General features: G+C 41.5%; 1 protein-coding gene across 6 annotated transcripts in view; it reads left to right on the top strand.

Annotated features, from left to right (window-relative positions):
- VPS13B (vacuolar protein sorting 13 homolog B) overlaps window positions 1–22,262 on the top strand; it is a 999,042-nt gene that overhangs the window by 893,903 nt on the left and 82,877 nt on the right. For all 6 annotated transcript variants that reach the window (XM_075920306.1, XM_075920307.1, XM_075920304.1 and 3 more), the window contains 3 exons: window positions 2,263–2,444; window positions 6,611–6,960; window positions 17,025–17,186. In XM_075920306.1, coding sequence (XP_075776421.1) covers window positions 2,263–2,444; window positions 6,611–6,960; window positions 17,025–17,186 — 694 coding nt within the window. The remainder of the gene's footprint in view (window positions 1–2,262; window positions 2,445–6,610; window positions 6,961–17,024; window positions 17,187–22,262) is intronic.

Genomic DNA, 22,262 nt, shown 5'->3' with positions numbered 1-22,262 from the left:
CATTTTCTGAACTCCCAAATCCCAGAAATTCATCATGTTTACAAGCCCAAAGTTTAAGCTTTTTGGAGATAAATATCATGCTAGTTATTTACTTTAACATATGATGATCAAATTATGTGTGTGACATAAACATTTGGAATTTTAAAATGGATGCGTAGGTGTTTGAACCTGAAAATTAGAGGCATATATATTCTTGCATGTAATTTTGCATATTGACATGTGGAAACTGCAGATAAATTGAAGGGATGAAAATGTCACCCTCAATGTGCAAAGTATGGTTACTCTTTTGGAATTTTTAATCCAAATCTGTTCCAAATTGTATATATCTCAATTATTTACTAAATTTAGGCTAGCGTAATGTATTTAATGTTTGGTTAAGGATAGACACAAAACCAGTTTTAAACTGTTGACAAAAACTCAGATTTTTGGTCTCAAATGATACCTGGGATTTTTAACTCCAGAACTCCAAAATTGCAAAATAGGTAAGGGAGTGGGAGTAAAGAGCATTAATGATGGATTTAGCTTAAATTGGAAAGTTTATTTCTATTGCTATGATGTCTTAGCAACCTATAGGATTGAGAGGCAGTGTTAGCAGTTCTCAAGATAACTTCAGGATAAGTCTTGGACATATTCAGAGTGTCAGGAATTGTCATTAGTAATAGCAAATTCAACTGGGATGGCATTTGAGGGCGGGGGGCTGGACTCGATGACCTCTCGAGGTCCCTTCCAGTCCTATTATTCTATGATTCTATGATTTTTAAATTGTTCAGTTACTGTTTCATAAAAGACATTAAATAGCTCCATGCTAAGATTATAACAGTACAGAGGTTTGTCCATGACATATTTTTCTAAAATATGGACTATACAGTAGGGCTGTGTCTAGACTGGCAAGTTTTTCCGCAAAAGCAGCTGCTTTTGCGGAAAAACTTGACAGCTGTCTACACTGGCCGCTTGAATTTCCGGAAAAGCACTGATGATCTCATGTAAGATCATCAGTGCTTTTCCGGAAATACTATGCTGCTCCCATTCGGGCAAAAGTCTTTTTCCAAAAGACTTTTGTGCAAAAGGGCCAGTGTAGACAGCACAGTACTGTTTTCCGCAAAAAAGCCCCGATTGCGAAAATGGCGATCGGGGCTTTTTTACGGAAAACCGCATCTAGATTGGCCACGGACGCTTTTCCGCAAAAAGTGCTTTTGCGGAAAAGGGTCCTGCCAATCTAGACTCACTTTTCCGAAAATGCTTTTAACGGAAAAGTTTTCCGTTAAAAGCATTTTCGGAAAATCATGCCAGTGTAGACGTAGCCTAGAAGAGAACAAGAAGGAAGAGGCTTGCAGGGAAGGGACTCAATTGTAGGAAACATAGCTATAGTATAACAATTATGGAGTACTTTCTTTAAAAAAAAAAAAACTTTTTTATCTTAGTAAAGTGACTATTAAAATCTTTCTTTCTTATGTCATTTGCAATGGCAACACAGTTGATCTGTATCTTTTAACAAACATTTACAAAAATAACTGCCGTTTTTCATTAATTTCTAATATGTGCTGTTTTTGATGCACATATTTCAGTAAGGCTATGTCTACACAGCAGAGTCATTTTGGAATAACTGACATTATTCTGAAAGAACATGGTCCACATCTATGCTACAAGCAGTTATTTCAACATAATGTCAAAATAATGTCGAGCTGGAGAACTTCTTATTCCAACTCCTGTAGCCCTCATTTTATGAGGAGTAAGAGAAGTCAGAAGAAGAGTGCTCCTTCTCGGACTTCCTGCTGTATAGACAGCACCAAAAGTCAAAATAAGCTTTTTCGGTTTAAGCTACGCAATTGACATAGCTCAAGTTGTTACGTCAGCTTTGGCCCTGCTGTGTAGATGTACCCTAAATGAATTGAATACACTCTATTGCAATAACAAAATTATTTGATTGAAATATTGCCAATGGAATTCTGCTTGAAAACATATTGTATGCCCATATTGTATGCAGTGTTGTTGTAGCTATGTCGATCCCAGGACACTAGAGAGACAAGGTGAGTGAGGTAATATCGTTTATTGGATCAGCTTCTGCTGATGAGGGAGACAAGCTTTCGAGCTTACACAGAGCTCTTGCTTGTCATTCCTGCTCCAGTATTAACAGTTAAATATAAAATAAAATGGTTATTTTGGATATGTCAGAAAACCAGCATGGCAAACGTTCAAATCCTGTTATAAAGTTATAAAGACTTCAAATTGCTGAGCTACTGCTTCATTATATATTTTCCACAGCTCTGAAAGTGAATCTGGCTCACAAAGTGCATGTGATCAGCTTGTAACTCCTACAGCATTAGCAGCCTGTACCAGAGTTGACTCCTGTTTTACTGCTTGGTTTGTGCCTTCACTTGGTGTTTCAGTCCAATTTGCTCATTTGGAACTCCATCTCTGCCATCATCTTGATCAGCTGGGCACAGGTTTGTACCTCTTACCTCATAATAATAAAAACACTTAATTATGATTTATTATCATTTAGCCTTTTATGTCCCAATTTCTTATTCAAACAGCAAGCAATATGAAAAATCACTACTAGGATAGGTCATTGGTAAACACTTCAGTGCGAACTCACAACTTCTGTTCTGTGTGCGTTGATAGAGGACATTCCCAAACCAGTGTGACTGACCGATCCGCTTCACTTTGTCCCTTGGGATTGAGTGATTGTATGTGCAAGTAGTTCAGTTTTCTGAGCTCTGACTAGTGATAGCAGGTGCCAGTTCACTCTCAAGCCAACATATAGAACCAATTCAACTTTTAAACTTTTCAGCATATTTACATTATTGTTGAAATATACGACAATTTTGCAGTCTCTTTAGTAAGGTTTCCTTGGTAAAGCAACTACAAATATAATTAAATATAAAAATGAATGTTTTTGTCCAATGCTTTTTATCATTGCATTAAAATCAAATACATTCCAAGAGATCTTTAGATTATTGTATGCTTTCATATGCCAAGAATGCTTTCCTTGGAATACAAACAGATACCTAACATACTTTTTAAAAGAGCTGCTTTTTTCATTAGTAGTTGTGGTTTTTTGCAAAATTAAAATATACTCATTATCATATTTTATTTACATTAATTCTCAAAGTCTAATAAAATAATTGCACACCAGTTAGCCCTGTACAGTTCTGAAATGTTCTAATCATTATATTCCAATTCCAGTTACTGGAGCTGTGGAATTACACATAATGGAAAAAGCAACACTCAGATTAAAATCAAACACAGCTGTTAGATTTTTCCATAACAACTGAGTTCATGCTGGTGCTCTTATCTTTATTACACTTAAAAATGCCAGTCAGTATTGGGGTTTACTGTGTTAGGTGCTATACAGAGTACAAAACTTATTTTTGAAAGCTAACAGAGCTTGATTGTGCAAAAGGTTCCTGTGCAGCAAAGCATTTCAGCATATGCTAATTTTGAGTGTGTGAGTAGTCTTGCTGACATAAATAATAACAACTTCAACATGTTTATTCACATTTACTCACACGCTTAATATTAAACAAGTGTTTAGGTGCTTTGCTGAATCTGGGCCAGGATCAAGCCTTTAATGAACCACATCAAACCCTTTTTGCATATTTCTCAATTTTGGAGTTTCAGGATTATGTTTTGGTTTGTTTTTAATTTTTGGGTGATTATATTGTGTTGAAAGGGAGCATATACTTGTGGTTTTTGAATGCTCTGCTAATCAGATCTAGAAGAGAAATTCCATTACAAAAACTGGTTAGTCTATAGAATGGCATTCAGTAAGTATGACAGAGTCCCTAATATTCATTAATTATACAGGCTCAGAAATGTATATGGCATGTTACATACATATACCCCCTAAACATACAGAACTGACAATAATATGTTCCCTTCACAAAATGAGTTCACAATGTAAGCCACCAAATCTACATACAGGCAGTCCCCGGGTTATGTACAAGATAGGGACTGTAGGTTTGTTCTTAAGTTGAATCTGTATGTAAGTCGGAACTGGCGTCCAGATTCAGACACTGCTGAAACTGACCGCCAGTTCTGACTTACATACAGAATCAACTTAAGAACCCCAGGCATACCCAAGTCAGCTGCTGCTGAAACTGATCAGCAGCTGATTCCAGGAAGCCCGGGGCAGAGCAACTCTGCCTGGGGCTTCCTGTAGTCAGCGCTGGTCAGTTTCAGCAGAAGCTGACTTGGGGACGCCTGGGGCAGAGCAGCTGGGGTGCTACTGGACCAACCCAGCAGCACCCCATCTGCTCTGCCCCAGACGTCCTGATTCAGCCGCTGCTGAAACTGACCAGCAGTGGCTGAATCAGGACCTGGGGCAGAGCAGCTGGGGTGCTGCCGGGTTGGTCCAGTAGTGCCCACGGGCGCTGCAGGACCAATCGGCAGCGCCCCAGCTGCTCTGCCCCAGAGTCCAAAACAAAAGCCTGGTCTGCTGGGGGGGGGGAGCACACTAGCTGCGCCCCCCCCCCCCCCAGCAGACCAGGGACACGGGGAGCAGAGCCGCAGCGGCAGCGGGGTGCCGCGCCTCTGAGGCTTTGCTCTAGCAAAGCCTCAGAGGCGAGGGACCCCACCACGGCTGCGGCTTCAGTCTGGGTGCCTGTGGTCTGCTGGGGACGGTCCCCAGCAGACCACAGGCACCCTGAATGAAGCCGCAGCCGTGGCGGGGTCCCTCGCCTTGCCTCAGAGGCGCGGGGAACCGCCACTGCTGCCGCTCCAGTCTGGGTGCCTGTGGTCTGCTGGGGACGGTCCCCAGCAGACCACAAGCACCCGGACTGAAGCCGCAGCCGCGGGGGGGTCCCGCGCCTCTGAGGCTTTGCCAGAGCAAAGCCTCAGAGGCGCGGGGAACTGCCGCTGCTGCCGCTTCAGTCAAAGCGGCAGCAGCGGCGGTTCCCCGCGCCTCTGAGGCTTTGCTCTGGCAAAGCCTCAGAGGCGCGGGACCCCCCCGCGGCTGCGGCTTCAGTCCGGGTGCCTGTGGTCTGCTGGGGACCGTCCCCAGCAGACCACAGGCACCGGGTCTCAAGGGGCAGCAGCAGCGGTTCCCGCGCTTCTGAGGCTTTGCTCTGGCAAAGCCTCAGAAGCGCGGGAACCCGCCCGGTGCCCCTGGTCTGCTGGAGACGGTCTCCAGCAGACCAGGGGCACCGGAGCAGCTTACGAACGGGGCTTTCTCGCCCCGACTTCCGGGGCGAGAAAGCTCCGTTCGTAAGTGCGGATCCGACATAAGTCGGATCCGCCTAAGTCGGGGACTGCCTGTAGTATGGTGTGCTGGTACAGGAATCTGCCCGCACTTCACAAAATGTAGGAATAGAGCCTAAAACTGGACTTAACAACAGAAACCTAAAGACACGCTAGGACTAGAATCATAGAATAATAGGACTGGAAGGGAACTCAAGAGGTCATCGAGTCCAGCCCTTCGCCCTCAAGGCAGGACCAAGCTCCGTCTACACCATCCCTGACAGATGTCTATCTAACCTGTTCTTAAATATCTCCAGAGAGGCAGATTCCACCACTTCCCTTGGCAATTTATTCCAATATTTGACCACCCTGACAGTTAGGAATTTTTTCCTAATGTCCAATCTAAACCTCCCCTGCTGCACTTTAAGCCCATTACTCCTCGTCCTGTCCTCAGAAACCAAGAGGAACAAATTTTCTTCTTCCTCCTTGTGACACCCTTTTAGATATTTGTAAACCGCTATCATGTCCCCCCCTTAATCTTCTTTTTTTCAAACTAAACAAGCCCAGTTCATGAAGCCTGCTTCATAGGTCATGTTCTCTAAACCTTTAATTATTCTTGTCGCTCTTCTCTGTACCCTTTCCAATTTCTCCACATCTTTCTTGAAATGTGGCGCCCAGAACTGGACACAGTACTCCAGCTGAGGCCTAACTAGTGCAGAGTAGAGCGGCAGAATGACTTCACGAGTTTTGCTTACAACACACCTGTTGATACAACCTAGAATCATATTTGCTTTTTTTGCAACAGCATCACACTGTTGACTCATATTCAACTTGTGGTCCACTATGACCCCTAGATCCCTTTCCGCCATGCTCCTTCCTAGACAGTCGCTTCCCATCTTGTATGTATGGAACTGATTGTTCCTTCCTAAGTGGAGCACTTTGCATTTCTCTTTATTAAACCTCATCCTGTTTACCTCTGACCATTTCTCTAACTTGCTAAGGTCATTTTGAATTATGTCCCTATCCTCCAAAAAAGTTGCAACCCCACCGAGTTTGGTATCATCTGCAAACTTAATAAGCGTACTCTCTATCCCAATATCTACATCATTGATGAAGATATTGAACTAAAAGTAACATATGTAAGATTATTTGATTGCTTATGGATATATCTGGATGCATTTCATTTTTATGTACATTTTATTTGTAGTGTATAACATTGGTAACCATAGTTATATTTTTTGTTTAATAAATACTGTGCACTATCACCAATAGTTTTAAATTTCAGATATTTAAGCTATCCTATTTATCTCATGTATTTGCATCATATGAAAAGCTCCTCACAGTAAAAAAATAAAATTGGAAAGCATGTTATTGTAGCTTGACTGCAGTGTTGATGCCCTAATTCAGTTGTATATTTTCTTTAATTTCACAGCACCACCCAGGTTCCTTCAACCATTTACCTCTGATAAAAATGTTCCATCTGAACTAGAATACATGGTAGTTTCCTTCAAAGAGCCCCACATATATCTCCGGCAGTGGAGTGATGAATCAGTCTTCAAGGAGATCCAGTTTTCTGCATGGGCTGACTGTAAACTTTTGGAGTGTCGAAATGTTACTATGCAGAATGTCGTGAAGCCTTTCAAAATCTGTGGGCAGATTGCCATTTCTAGTAATACAGCAGAAAAGTTACTGGACTGCACTGTCATGGTGGACCCTATTTTCATAAACTTTGGGCAATATGCAGTTCATTCGATGAATACAGCGCTTCAAGCTTGGCAACAGGTATGCAAATATGGTAACTTGAAAAAAGTTATGTTCTGGCTATTTGGATTCACTTAAATCCAAGTAGTTATTAACTAAATATGTTAATAATAGTTAAAAATGTAAAAGACTTTTACGGACAAAGTCCTCCTAGTATTGAACATTAATTCAATCTAGCAGAGAAAATTAGGAGATCACAGCCCACACTGTGGTCTGTTCAATTTGAGTAAATCCAGGCTAACAGCTTAAACTTCAGTGGAGTGACAATGATTTATATTGATATAACAGTGATCAGAATCTATCCCAGTGGATCTTTGAAATACAAAATATTCAGTTAATATATTAAAAAGTGGATGATGTATGATATGCAAGACAAGTTCATTCTTAGTAGACTGACATTTTGTTTCCAACAGCTACTGCTTTTATTCTTATCGAAGTTCAGTAATGGTCTCACATTACATTCTGTATATATAGCGTTAATGGCCGAGACCAAATCTGGTACAAAGCACATTGCTTCTGCAGTGACCTTTCAAAGGTCTATAATGCTCTCAGCCTTGAATGCAAAACATTTTCGTTATCTGTCTAAAGAGGAATATGTTGATTGTGAATTAATTACCTGTAATGACACTACAATAGCAAAGTAAAAAAAAAATCATCTGGTTTATATATATATAAAAATCTTTTAAGGGCAATCCATGATTTGCTTGTTGCAAAAGGACATTCGTAAAACAAGAGCTAGTGTGATTTAAATCTTTACATCTGGTTCAAATACCACTGTGAACAAAGATCTTTGTTGCTCCAATTTCTGTTTTTTATCATATTTTGAACAATGCATTTAATAAAAAACAAACAGAAAAAATACAAGAGTCCTTGATAGCCCAGTTAAACCCAAAATATTTCTGTCTTAGAACCAAAGCCTCATCTAAGATATGTGTGGCAACTACTGCAACAAGGCCTTCAGAAAGTTTAGTTCCCTCTTAGGATAAAAAAGTCTCTCATACACAGTTATACATCTAAATAAAATATGGTGTATAAATATTTAAATGTTTTAAACCACATCAAATTGTAAATGGCTAACTGATTACATGGTGCCTTGAAGGAATATTTTGAGTTGAAGAAATGGGCTTGTATATTTGATTAAGTAGAGCCATATGTCGCATAGTATATTGCTGACAGGTACATTCTAAGAATAGTTGGTTCTGATTTATACAAGGCTTTGGCAATGTTAACATGAGCCACAGGAGGATATACTTCTGTAATTGTTGCTGTAATTTTCTCGTTTCCTCTCATGTCAAGGGTACTTGCCACCATGTTCTGATGTGGTGGGTATGTAGCCCTGAGTATTCTAGATTTAAAACTTGCACTACTGTGAAATTAGGGGACGTTTGACACAGAAGTGGGTTCAAAACTGCTTATTAAATAAATTGTTTTCAAGATGTTTTGTATTTGGTTTTACCTCCACAAGGAGGAAAAATTAATTTCCCAATTGTAAGTATTGTTTGATGTACAGAGTTCACATCAAGTAGTATAAATGCTGCCAGCAAGAAACGTGTATAATAAGCAGAAAAAAGTAATTCTCCATGTATTTTTGTAGATTAATATATGATACAGGTCATTTTATATTCCATGGGGATGGGACAGACAGGTGAAGCGTGAAGCAATTTGGCCTTGCTCCTTTAGGTCAAGAGTTGAAGATTAACAGAAGCCTTTGTGCCTGTCTTTGTTTCCTAGATACTGGTTGACTTAATAATGATGAAAGTTTCAAAAGTAGATTAGACCTGAAAAACACCAAGCACATATTTTGCTTTATACTTCTAAGTCACATGCTGACTACTAGAGGGGATATTAGCTCTTTTTTAAAAAAAAATAATGTCCTTTATTTACTTTGTTTCACTGTCTCATCTTTTATAATATGAAATCGCTGTTCAAATACAAGCTGTGACAGTCTAATGCACATCTGAATACAAAGCTAAAGTAAATAAAGTTTTAATTATAAAATTATTGTATAGAGAACATTAAGAGGTTATTATTTAATAATAGAGTATGTGCTGAAACAGAAAATTCATGCTTCCCTTGAATAACGACACAATGTTTTTAGTGTATTTGAACATTTAAACCACTCTGAATTGCTTTAAATCATTTGTGTATCGCTGAAATCCATAGGCAAAGAGTTAGTTTATAAAATAGCTCCACAGGTAAATATTATGTTTTTGTTTTAAGTGTCAACATCCTTTTTGTAGCCTAAATGCTTTTCTGAGCCCCTTACAATTTATTAAACACAATATTAATTTTTTTAAAGATAAGGTAACCAATTGAGTTTTTTCCCACTTAAGGCCAGTTTGAGTCCCAAGATATCTTCCAGTCAAGCAGATATCTATGATCATAACAGTTTCCTTATATATTCACTACAAGGACTAGAAGAAGAAAAGGTATATAGAAAACATGCATATAGCTGCTATTTAAATTCTATTTGATAATGTCAGCCCACAGCAGGCATCTCATAGCTTTGGTTTTGACTGTATCAATCATCAGAGGTTAATTTTCTGTCTTAGAGAAACACTTGGAAAGGATACGTAAAATTACTGAAGTCCTTTAATCAGAACAGCTACATTAAGTAATATATTCAAAAAATTCTTACACAACTGTACAGTAGCTTGCAAAACATACAGAAGATAAGCCTGTACACAGGACCAACTTGTTTATGATTCATTCTCAGCCCCAGCAATACTTTGAAATAATTGTGACCTGAAAGATCTTTCTGGCTATGGTAATTCAAATGAGCACAGAGTCCTGAGACCATGGAAAGCTTGAGGACCAACAGTATATAAAAAAATAGGTTTCCCCTCTGAATTGAATTCACAAAATATTTGAAAGCCCTGTGAAAAAGAGAGACTTTCCAGGCCTCACTGAACAGAAAAAAAAGGCCTAGGAAGAGACTAGGGTAGGCAAAGAGTTGTCTACTAGGAATTAACCCTTGTCCACACCCAGTTTGGGTTGCCAGGTGTCCGGTATTGTCCCGGACAGTCTGGTATTTTCACCTCCTGTCTCGTAAAAAAATTTCAGAAAATACTGGACACCTAAAATGTCTAGTATTTTCTGATTTTTCCTGGCCAGGAGGTGAAAATACCGGGTGCTTACCTGGTTTCGCAGGTTTGACTCGGAGCAGAAAGACAAGATGGAGGACAGCCACCAGCAGCTTGTTAAGGCCAAAAGGGGCCATGCTGTTTTTTTAAAAATTAAGCTCAACAACTCTCAGGGTCCTTTTTTCCTCCTCAACAGAATGTTTTCCCCAGCGAGTTTTTGGTTTTTGGGGTTTTTGGGGGGGGGGGTGTTTGGTATTTTTGGTTAAACCATCTGGCAACCCTACACCCAGTTGAGGATGTTGATCTTTTGTCAATTCCTTTAAATGTTATTTTGATTCAAGAGGGTGTTTTTTTCCCTAACCCCGTCTTAGGTATGGTTTTTTGTTTTGTTTGTTTGTTTGTTTGTTTGTTTGCAGCTCCTTTGGTAACTAGCCAGTCCACTGTTGACATGATTCCTGCATAATACCCCAATTTTTGTTTGCTTTCTTTTTTTATGTCTGGTCATTCAATTCCTCCCTTTAACTGCTATTCTTCTCTTCCTCTTTGCCCAGTTTACACTTCTTCCTCTCCTCCTTTTGAGTCTTAGCTCTCTTACAGCACCTTCCCACCCTAGGCATTTTTAGTATTAGACATTAGCAGCAGCTTTGGGGCTAAATTCATCCACTGTGCCCCAGAGGTCCTAACATCAACTGAGAGCCAGCCATGTTCTGCTGGAGCAGAATCTTTCATCAGTAATGTGAGATATGGAGGAACCTCATCATCAAAAACTCCGCAAGAGATGTGCTAAAATAGCATTCCCACAAGTCACTCTTAACATCTCCTTCTGTCTAACAGGTGATGTTTTCCTTTGGGGAATCAGTGGCCATGTCTAATTCCCTTTCCAGCAGGTAACAAGTTTCTTGTGCCACTGCAACTCCACTGCAGGTGCAACTTCCCTTTCCAGTGCTTGGGGCCCTGTGCCCTGTGTAATGTGAATAGACTCCAGTATGTCATAGGGCTTAAAATACCACTTGTGTCTGAAACACCTGCTGCTAAAGGCAATAGATGCTGGTAGCACTTCTAGCATTCAATGCTAGTAACTGCTATCAGTATTTGATATTAAATATGGTTAGTGATGTTAGTTCACCCTGGTGGAACAGTGCTTCATGCTGCCCAGGTAGATAAATAAGAGAAATGATGATCTGGGTCTGATGGTTAGGACTCTAACTTCGATTTGGGAGATACAGGTTCAGTTCCCTGCTCCACACAGACTTCCTTTGTGACTTCAGGAAGGTCATGGTGCCTCAGTAATCTCTATATTAAAATGGAATAATAGCACTTCCCTACCTTACTATAGTGTTGTGAGGCTAAATACATTAAAGACTCTGAGGGGCTCAGATACCGTATTGATGGGAGCCATATGACTACCTTAGATATGTAAGTACAATATTAGATCAGGGTCACACACCCGAGGTGTGCAGTCTCGTAGCTTGTGAAGCATCTGTTCTGGCATCTTAAACGTACACTTGCTATGCCAGGCACCAAACAATAATTGTACATGTGCACTAGTGCAAAATTAGTCTTGGCCTATTGCAGTGGTTCCCAATCTGATATTGGGAACCAGTAAACCCATTCACAAGCTTTTGGAGGACTGGTAACATTTATTTGCATATTCATTAAGCAAATATTGAATATGCAAATAAATTTTCTTGTCCTCCCAAAGCCCCCAGTGCCAACTTCAGCAAAGCTTTTGATATGGTCTCTTGCCAGCAAGTTAAGGAAGTATGGATTGGATAAATGGAATGTAAGATGGATAGAAAGCTGGCTAGACTGTTGGGCCCAGGGTTTCCCAAATTTTATATAGTTGGAACCCGATTTTTGTCAGTACCTTTTTTTGCGGCCCAAAAATATAAATGCATATAAATTGGGTTGAGACAGGAGGTGCGGGCTCTGGGGTGTGAATGAGGGATTTAGGTGTAGGAAAGAGTGAGAAGTGCAAGTTTTGGGAGGGAATTTGGATGCAGGAGGATGTGGAGAAGGGGATGCCGGCTCGGGGAGGGGGCTCCAGGCTGGGGAGTGTTGGGCTCAGGTGGAGGGTTGGGGTGCTGAGGGTACAGGAGTTTGGGAATGTGAGAGGCTCAGGACAGGGGGTTCCAGTGTATGATAGGCTCAGATTTGGAGTTGGGGTGGGGAGTACAGAAGTGTTATGATGCTGTGGCCAGATGACGACTTGGCCCCAATTGGGAGCTTGTTGGCCAGGCTTCATTTTTAAATAAAATATTGTCAAACACAAGAGGTTTCAGCATCGGCTTTATTTATGAGAGGGGCAGGGAACCTGTTTTGAGTCAGGGGTCACTGGCCCATAGAAAAGTCAGTCAGGGCCACACAAGTGAGATACAAAACCACAAACCCTCCGAACCCCTCAAACCTCACTAATGTGGCCCCAGCTGTGCTTGTGGGTGCTGGAACAGGGTTCTGGGGCAGGGTGCCAATGGGTGCTGGGGCAGGGGACAGGGTGTTTGTGGGTGCAGGGGCAGAGGATAGGGTGCCAGTGGGTTCTGGGGCAGAGTACTTGTGGGAGTCGGGGGGGAGGAGGGAGGACAGGGACCGATACCTGGGGATCCTGTGGTTGCACGCCAAGGCTCAGAAAGTGCGTGGGCTGCTCCCCCATTCCCCAAACAGCGGCGTGGTACCTGAAACGCTGGTCCGTTGCACACCTGATGCCTTCCTGCGGGGGAAGGGGGAGTCCTGGACCGCACCATCCCCAACTGCTGGGGCAGTGCGCACCTTGCTCCTCCGCTCCCCACGGCAGCGCAGACTTCCCGAGCAGCTGGAGCCAGCGCAATCCCAGATCCCCATCCTCTCCCCAGCGCACGATGGATTGGTGTTTTAGGTACCATGCTGACTGTTGGGGCAGGGGGGAGAGCAGCCCACACAATTCTGGGACCTGGTGCGCAGCTGCAGAACTGCCCTGCAGGAAGCCCAAGCTACCTCCATGGTCCCTGGAAGTAGCATCAGTGTGGTCACCCCCCTTCCTGGCCCCAATGCTGGCCACTTTATCAGTCAGCACCAGCTCCCATTCTGCGTCGGTGCACCCGGCCTTCTCTCTGGGTCCTAGCGCCTGCTGGATCTAGCCCCACCGCCCGGAAGCATGCCTGGCAGAGATGCTGCGGGTGGTGGGGTCTCTCCCAAGAATCGTGCATAAATTTTTCTGAGGACCGGTATTTTTTTTCTGAAGACCGGTACTGGGCTGTGGACCACACTTTGGGAAACACTGGCCTATTGGATTATTTTTACACTTCAGTAAATGCATGAAGGTACTCGTCGTGGTAATTAAGCATTATAGTAATACTCTGTTAAGAAGAATGAAGCTAAAACTCCTTGTGGCCCTATTTTTTTAGGCTTTCTGGCTGCAGAACCAAGACGACAAATCCAGTGGTTGTTTCCCTGGAGGCCGGGTGGGGGAGGGGAGTTGTATTAATTTAATGAAGTATTAGCTAAGTTGGTCCATAATAACATACTGATTTTTAGATTTTAAATCCTCTCTTTTAAAAGAACATTCCATAAAGCTGATACAAGAAAATGTATGTTTGTGGTAAGTATATGGGTATGGCACTTTGACAATGAGATCCATCACTAGAGAATGCCAAAATAAATTGCTCTCTGAAGTGGCACTGTATACGTCAGCATCTAGTATACTCAAATCAGCTACTGAATACAGTGAATATAGATGCTCTATACTAAGTTTTATTCCTTACAGAAAGGGGGATTTTAACTACTGTTAGCTTGGTTGACTTTTCATGGAAGATATGAAGTATAATGAAAAGAAATTCCTAATGTATTACTAGATTTTCAGAAGAGAGGGGTGTCCAGTTATGCACCTAATTGCTCTCTCAAACCAGATAATTCACTACACAAATGCACTTAATTAGTTGTTTTCATGCTAAGTTACCTACATTGTGCACACACTCACCAAAGGGGCTAAATTTTAACTTTTGATTTGTACTCATGCTGAATTCAATGATAGCCATGAACTCACATCAAAGGCACAGTTTTGCATAATTTAAGCTTAAATTGGGCACACAGTTTGCAAACCTAACTTTCTGAAATTCAGTGGTTTTCTTACTATTGTGACAATAGCAGGTACCAAACTGATCATGGACCATTAGTGGTCTGCAGAGAGCTGTCTGGTCATTTATTTCTGGCACTCTTCCTTCTTCCAGATGGTTTTTCAGGTTTCCAGCCACATTCTTGTCTGAGACATTGGGAAGCTTGTAAAGGTAGCTATAGGAAGAGACAACTTAATTTTTTATTCTAGGGAACTGCTACATAAGACAAGGAGTAGAGGAAATAGAAGTAGCTCTTAATGACTGAAGATACCTGTGAGCCTGAAGCTGCTTGTCAGCAGGAGAAAAAAATCCTAGAAAGGGGAGATGGGAATGGAACAGCTGGACAATATGTTGAGGGGAGAAGGCAGGCAAGCACCAGAGAGAGAGAAGAGCAGAACCAGTGATAGAGAAGCATGTGCCAGGAAAGATGAGTAGAAAATAAATGAAAACCAAAAGTAAACAATGTGATCATTTATATATACTATATCCATATAATTACATAAATAGCATCCTAATATTACTTCCTCATGTAAGCAATTGCTCCATTTGCCACGAGGATGTTATGTGATAGCAAGTGGAAAAGGAGGGGATTGGCACAATGGTGATGAGGGTGCAGAAGAGGAATATGTGAGATGATTTCTCAATGAAACTATGGTTCACACTGAAAACGTTTGAGAGCACTTTGTTACACAAACATGCCATTTAAGGGGTGAAAGAATTACTTAGTTAAGCGATGTCTTGTTTCAGCTGAGCTAAATAGGGTTGCTATATGGTTTCAACAAAAATACCAGACACACTTGACATTACATCACAATCTACATTACATCTTATTTAGAAAATACTGGACATTTATATTTTCTCAATTTGTTTTCCAAACAGAAAGCTCAAATACTGGACTGTCCAGTTTAAATCCGGACACTTGGCAAACCTAGAGCTAAACAGTGCTGTCTCTGATCAGTCTCAGGTTCTAGGATCCCAGTTACAGAGAGTTTGCCTGAGACAGTGGTGCACTGGCCCACCGATAGTAGGATGGGTAGGCAAAGAAGGCAACTGCTCCAGAAACTGGTGATTCAAAAGGGCCTGGTGCTTCTGACCACTACTGCAACTGCAGCAGCAGCACTGGCACCTTGAGTCCTGGGCCCCTTAAATCGCCACTGGAGTACCATGTGACACGCCCCAGACAGCACTAACAGCTGTAGGGGGCAGCAATCTGTGGTCTGGGTGGTGCTCAGGGCTGACTGCCCTCAGCTTCTCCCCTTCCACCTGAGGCCCCACTCATTCTGGGAATGTGGAGTCAGGACACTCCCACACCTTTCCCAAGGGCCTGGCCTGGCTGCCGTCTTACCTGATCGTACCAGCCACTTACAACCTTTACAAGGGACTAATTTGGCATAGTTGTAAGAGCAGCCGAGAAAGTGGGTGTGGATAAAAGCTGGGGTGGACAGGCTATGGAACTCACCGCACCCCAGGCTACATCTAGACTGTAGGCTTCTTGCACAAGAAGCTTTTTGTGGAAGAGATCTTCTCCAAAAACTTTGCGCAAGAGCATGTCCACACCTCAAAAGTGCATCGCAAAGCGATGCACTTTTGCACAAGAGAGCATCCAGACTGCATGGATGCTCTCTTGCAAGAAAGCTCTGATTGCCATTAAGTGAATGGCCACCAGGGCACCTGTGCTTCTTTCAATAGGCTGTTTTTTCGCAAAAAAAAACCCCTATTTTCCATCCACACACCTTTTTTGCACAGGAGCTCTTGTGCAAAAAGGCTTATTCCTCGTAGAAAGAGGAAGAACTATTGCTCAAAAAAAAAACCCTCTCTTCTTTTGGTGTACTGTAAATTTACTTGTGCAAAAACACGCTTGCCGTGTGGGCGCTCCGCGAGATTTTGTGCAAAAGCACTGCAGTCTAGACGTAGCCTCAGGCAGCTTGTGTTGGCATAGTTGCCATGCAGGCCTTGAGTATACTTTTTAGCAGCTCCATCCTGACAAAAATCTCCCTGGGGAAGGGCAGTAGTATTGTTTCCAATTCTTCCTTAGCAGTGAATGCCTCTCCTGGTGCAGGAGATTGTAGTTTGTGCCTGTAGGAGTGAGTAAACCCCCATGACTTAATAATTTATATTGACTGTCATGGAGTCCCATCATGCAAATAGAAAAAGTGGTGGAAAGATGCCCAGAATGCTCTTTGCTCTGCCGTGATTCCTCGGAACTGAAAAGGAGCCAGATACAAAGAGTGGAGGAGGGACTGCTGCATTGAGCGGGGAGTATTTCTGCCGAGTTAAAATGATGTTATGAAAATGCATTAGACAGTTTAATATTTTGAATGTTGAGCTATTAAATTGCATGATGTATTTTCACAAAAGCCCTGTGGATTTGTGGATAGCCTTAGTTGTCATGCTATTTTTGAAGTGTTGCAGCATCACAAGAGAGAGCCTTCTGGGAGGAAGATTTGTTCCAGAACGTTCCACGGCAGCATTTCAAAGTAGAAGAAAAATCTGAGGAGCAGGACACGTGGCTTGTTGGCCTTGCAGATCTTTTATCGAGTTTGGAAGAATAAGAGCATTGCAGTATATTCAACCGCTAATGCATTATCTTCACCATAGTGCGCATTATTTCCAACATATATTAATTTTGCACTAGTCATTTTTAAAAGTTTGGAGATTCCATTTTCCTTCTAGCTTTGAATGGTTATAATTTACTGCAGAAGAACAAAACTCAAAATACATTCTTGGGGTATACATTTTAGACTCCAGCACTTGTTTCTGCTTATACTGGCAATAGAATACTTTGTAACCATGGCTAATGACAACAGATCTTACAGCATTTTTGTGTTGTAACAATCGCCACTAGGCAGACAGCTGCCAAACATCTTGCAATTAATCTGATGCTTGTTGGCTTTCATATTCTTTTTTCTTTCAGAACCAATGCCCGGAGGCAGAGGAGTTGGTCTTTAGCCATTTTGTGATCTGTAATGACACACAGGAGACACTGCGGTTTGGCCAGGTGGATACTGACGAAAATGTTTTGCTGGCTAGTCTCCACTGTCACCAGTACAGCTGGCGCTCTCACAAGTCCCCACAGGTATGTCAGAAAAGCATTACAAATGCAGCAATTGTTAAAGTTGGCTGGGGCTTCTGTTCATTGATTCTACATTTTTATTCATGTGCTCAGCTATCTTTAGCTTTCTAATTCCATCAGGAGCCACATGCTGAAGCTGTATCAGACATCAGAGATAAACAAAGGGATGAGGAAGTCCAGAAGCGTTTACACATGATTCAAGTTTGGAACTGGACATGCAAACACCCTTCCCAAAGAAAAATTATGTTAATAAAAATTCAAGCTTCTGAACAAAAGGAAAAAAATTAATTTGCCAGGTTTTTAATATGGATTTTCTCAGTGAGTAGATCTTTGGAATCTGTTCTTCACATGGTGTTCACATGAGGAGGCTATATACGATTAAAAGTCTATTTTCATTCTCTGTTGATCTGTACTTCTAAAGCCAAACATCTGTACTCGGATTTGTAAAGAAATGTAAGAGAAATTCAGTGGGAGCTAGGTCTCTAATTCCCTTAGGTAATTTTGATGTGTAAGAAAGGAGTAATATTTAGGGGGCAAATATAATGGATTCAGAGGTGATAAGGTTTATGTTGATTGGGAAAGAGGCGTAAGTGGCAAACTGATGGTAATGTGTGCTGAAGTGGGTGTGTAAAACAAGCATACCTTACATTGACTTGGTAATCTGTGTGGACCAAATTCAGCCCCAAGAGTAAATTGTTGCAGCTGCTGCTGAAATCAGTGGAATGTGACTTATTTCAAGGCTGAATTAAGCTTCAAAAATGTTGGAGATTGTATAGGCATAAGCTAAAGTGGGGGAGGGGCTACTGTGTTAATAGGGGGAGATCTTGTGCCCAGCAAGGGATTAGATGGTAGGGCTTTTCTGCCTGGTCTGTTAATGTGCAACAAGCCAGAATATAAATGTAGTGCTCTAGCTGGCCATCTGCTAAGTGGCCTTGTGAACTTTACCACTGTGCACTAAAAATTCCATTTAATTTTTCTAATTGGCAGTTCAAATCAACCAGACAGAGCACATTTTCATCATTTCAATTATGAACATTTCCTCTCATTTCTAGAATCATTCAGACCATTGGCATGCCAATTTATAATATTATTAGGAAACTTTAAGACCCCTTATTGTCCTTTTAACCTGTGCAATCCAATTTGTACTAGTCTTTCTGTCTTTATCTTGTATATATTTTTCTAAACTGTATTATATAGTGAGCAGAGTTTCACTTTTGTTACCTTGGACACCTTGCAATGTACAAAAAGGCCTACTTTGTTTCTCAGCCTCCTGTTAGTTTCTGTTGTTACTTTCCAATTTAGTTCTTTCAACTCCTGAGGCACAGGTGACAGTTGGTTTGGTTTATTTATTTTGAGGGGCGGAGTAGGGTAAATAACTAGAGATGGGGGGACATTGTGAAAAATGGTTTTCCTAACTTGTGCCTATATGCAAATCCAGAATGATGTGGGGTAAGTAATGGCAACATTACGGTCCAAAGCCCCAGCCTTTCATTAATGAAGACAATGGGAATTTTATCCTTGACTTTATTGAGGGAAGAAACAGGCATTGAGTGGGGAACTTTCTACTACAGAGTATGGCTGACCTCATAGTCAACACCTTCAAAATCTTGAAGTTGTACACAGTAATAATCAAGATCCGAGTAGTGTTATGTTAAGGTTTCTACTAACACATAGAATGGCGTGGTGGCTAATGGGAGGGACTCAAAGTAGGACACCAGCTAAAGGGGAGGATGTAACTTTGCCACATGACTCTTCCCGGCCTCAGCCTCATGCTTCTCCTTCCCCATCCCACATTTCCTCAGGAGGCAGGGGGCTCTGGCCAGAGACTTGTGAGCCGCAGGGATTTCTAGAACTGCAGGGGGTAAAAGGAGCAGAATGTAGGGCTGCCAGGCCTCCCCACACCAGCAGCTCCTCTGGCATGGCTAAACTGTCCCCAGCCCTTCCCACAGCTGTATCTCCCCAGGTCAGACCTAGAGACAGTACTGGTACAGCCACACTCCTGGGAGCTGCAGCCCTATGTTCTTCTCCTTTTGCTGCTGCTGTTCCCAGGAAAACCCTGAAGTTCAGAACTAAGCCATAGGGCTGTCCCAGGAACAGAAGTGATGAAAGGAGCAGAGAATGGAGCCGCTGGGCTACCCCATGCTGGTAGCTCCTCTACTGCAGCTGTTCCAGTACTGCTGCATCCCTCCTTCCGCCCCCAACCCTGTCCTCTAGTGTGGCTGTACAGATGCCAGGAGATGCAGCTGCATGGAATGGCTGGAGGCAGTAAAGTCACACTGGAACTAGAGTTGCCAGATACTTTCACAAAAAATCCCAAACATAGCAGAGAAAAAATTGGTTGAGCAAAAAAAAAAAGAGAGACCAAATTTCCCCCCTGCTCTCCCCCGCCAGACGCCGCAGGCGAAAAATGTCCAGTATTTTCTCTTTCTTTTTTTAAACCGGACAGAAGATGCAATTACCGGACTGTCCGGGCGAAAACCAGACACCTGGCAGCTCTAGTTGGAATAGCTGTCAGCAGCAGCCCCTTGTTCTGCTCCTTTTGCTGCTGTGGTTTCCTGCTGAATGTGCCCATCCCAGGCACCTAGGGAAGGGCATGTGGCACTTCCTGCCCCTCCCATGAGTCACATGGTCCTTTCCTAAAAGAGTTCACAGTGCAAGGGTTAAATTCTTCTACCCTTACACTGAGTAGTATCTGGTTTTATGACTAATCCCATATTTTTCAGTTAGTCTGTTTGTGGAGTAAGGGTACTACTCAATCTGAGTAGAGATGACAGAACTGGATCCTAAGAAATTAAATTACTTCAAGATTTAATTAATGTGTTTTAAATTATTAATCAATAGACACTCAAAATCTGCAGTTGAGAGGTAATGTTCTGGAGAGAAAACCAGGCAAGGCTTTACATTTATCTTCTATTGTTCTGCCAGCTATGTTGGGTAAGACACTGCTTTGTGAACCAGCTACATGTGATGAAGAAAGCATGCACAGCTGGCAGAAGGAGAGGGAATGGAAAGAAAAGGCAAGCCTTGCAGAGGGCGGGGAGAAGGAAAGGTAGGCCAAGACAGAGGTAGAGTTCTTGCTGAGGAGAGCAGGCTTAATGTAAGAGCAGGACAGCAATCCATATTCTTTGATCTACTGCAAACCAGGACTAAAAGGTCAACAATATAGGAGTGGCACCAAATTATAGAGCCTTTCTGCATTTCCTGGGCTGACACTGGATGGTTATGTTCAACCTATCCCAACTGTTTGCAATAGTCTCTGGAGTGTTATTGTTCTGATAACATTTTCATAGCCTTCCCCATGATAGCAAGTTTAGGAATGGAAACTGGGAGATGAGGCAGCTTCACTGATGATGCATGATAGCGAATGTTTTCCACAAACTATTCAATTATAAGCTAATTTTCTTCACAAAATTTTCAGAACTGTTTCATCCAAGTATAAGTATAGTTCATGTGATTTATTTTAGATAGGAGTCATTGTAGATGCCATTTGCTTTGGAAAGATGGTCCATCTGAACTGTCAACAGCATAATATTTTGTCATTTTACGCCACTCAAGCCACGTTTAAGAATATAGCAAATGTCAACATGTGTAAAATGTGTGGGGGTCTTTAAGTTAGGTATTAACTCAAGTCTGTTTGTATTTTAAACAGCAACTTGATTAAGGCTTCATGTTGTACCTGTAATGTTATGGCACTTTTCTAATTATTCCAGGCTGAACTGGATATTGAACAGCCTGTTATCTAAAGGTCAGAATAATGCCCAAGCCTGGACAAGCCCTGTGAGTGTCAGATTCGTGGAATGCAAGATGACTTCATAGTTATGAAATTATTTCATTTCTCATGATAATTCCTGACTTGCCAAGTTAGTGAATTTTAAGAACTCTGAGAGCAGATTGTGAGATAAATGTGAAATAATCCATACTTTTGGAGTCAGGGACTTCCCTCAAGGCATTAGTTCATACTTGACTTACTTGACTTACACTTGGGGATAACATGAGTTAGGACAAGGTCTTAGATACCACATTCTCTTACTGGGAAAGAAAACCAACTTGCACAACTTTGGATGGCTCATGTTTCTTGTTACACAGGCACTAAGCAGCAGCAGTTGCCATGAAATACTTTATTTAACCTTTGTAAAAATGTTTTTTTAATATGGCAAGGCAGTTCAGTTAAATGAAAATAAATAGTTTTAAAAGGCTTATATTACTTTTACATTCATACCAATAAAATTCCTTATTTTTCTTTTGCTAATTAAAAGTAGGAAGAGGTATCATAATTGGCTAGTCAAAATACTGAACAAAAATAATCAAAGTATATAAAACATGTTTAATATAGAGGCATAGATATAAAACATTGAAACTGTTTTGTTTTAGTTTTGAATGAATTTTACTGAATTAATGATGCTACAGCAGATTATAGTTTAAAAGCTTTTTAACCTTTGATATAGAAATATATAGGTATGGCATTTCAGATCATCAATTATTTGTGATTACTCTCAAAAGATTTGGCCATGATAACTAAGAAGGCTTATCTTAATGAATCTGAACATTCTGAGAAATCCTTCCTCCTTTCCATTTCTTCTCCTAGTCCCCAACTCCTCTACATTTCAGTCAACCTAACCCTTCCCTTCCTCTGCCCTTCTGTTTACTCTGAGTCCTACAAACCTTAAATATTTCATTAAAAAGTTTAATGTCTGAAACTCTTTCTGTTCCCACCAGTAATTTTCTTCAAATTTCATGAGTCTTTGACCTTTCTTGGGTCCAAGACATCCACTATTGTCCCCCTCTTACTTTGGGGAAGTCCAGAAATCATAAACATAGCCATAGTGTGTCAGACTAGTCTAGCCCAGTCTTTTCTCTTCTGACAGTGACCAGTGTCAAATGCTTCACAGAGAATGAACAGAACTGTGCAATTTTGAACGGAGAATTGGAGGGTTATGGCGTTTGGAGGACACAGTAATATTGGCTAATAGCTATTGATGGACTTATTCTCCATGAACTTAACTAAATCTTTTTTGAATCTGGTTATACTTTTGACATTTGTGATATGCCATAGCAACAAGTACCACAGGGTGACTGTTG

The sequence above is a fragment of the Pelodiscus sinensis genome, chromosome 2 (assembly GCF_049634645.1).
Source record: "Pelodiscus sinensis isolate JC-2024 chromosome 2, ASM4963464v1, whole genome shotgun sequence".
NCBI lineage: Eukaryota > Metazoa > Chordata > Testudines > Trionychidae > Pelodiscus > Pelodiscus sinensis.
The sequence above is the reverse complement of the archived record's forward strand: the minus strand, read 5'-3'. Positions and strand labels throughout refer to the sequence as shown.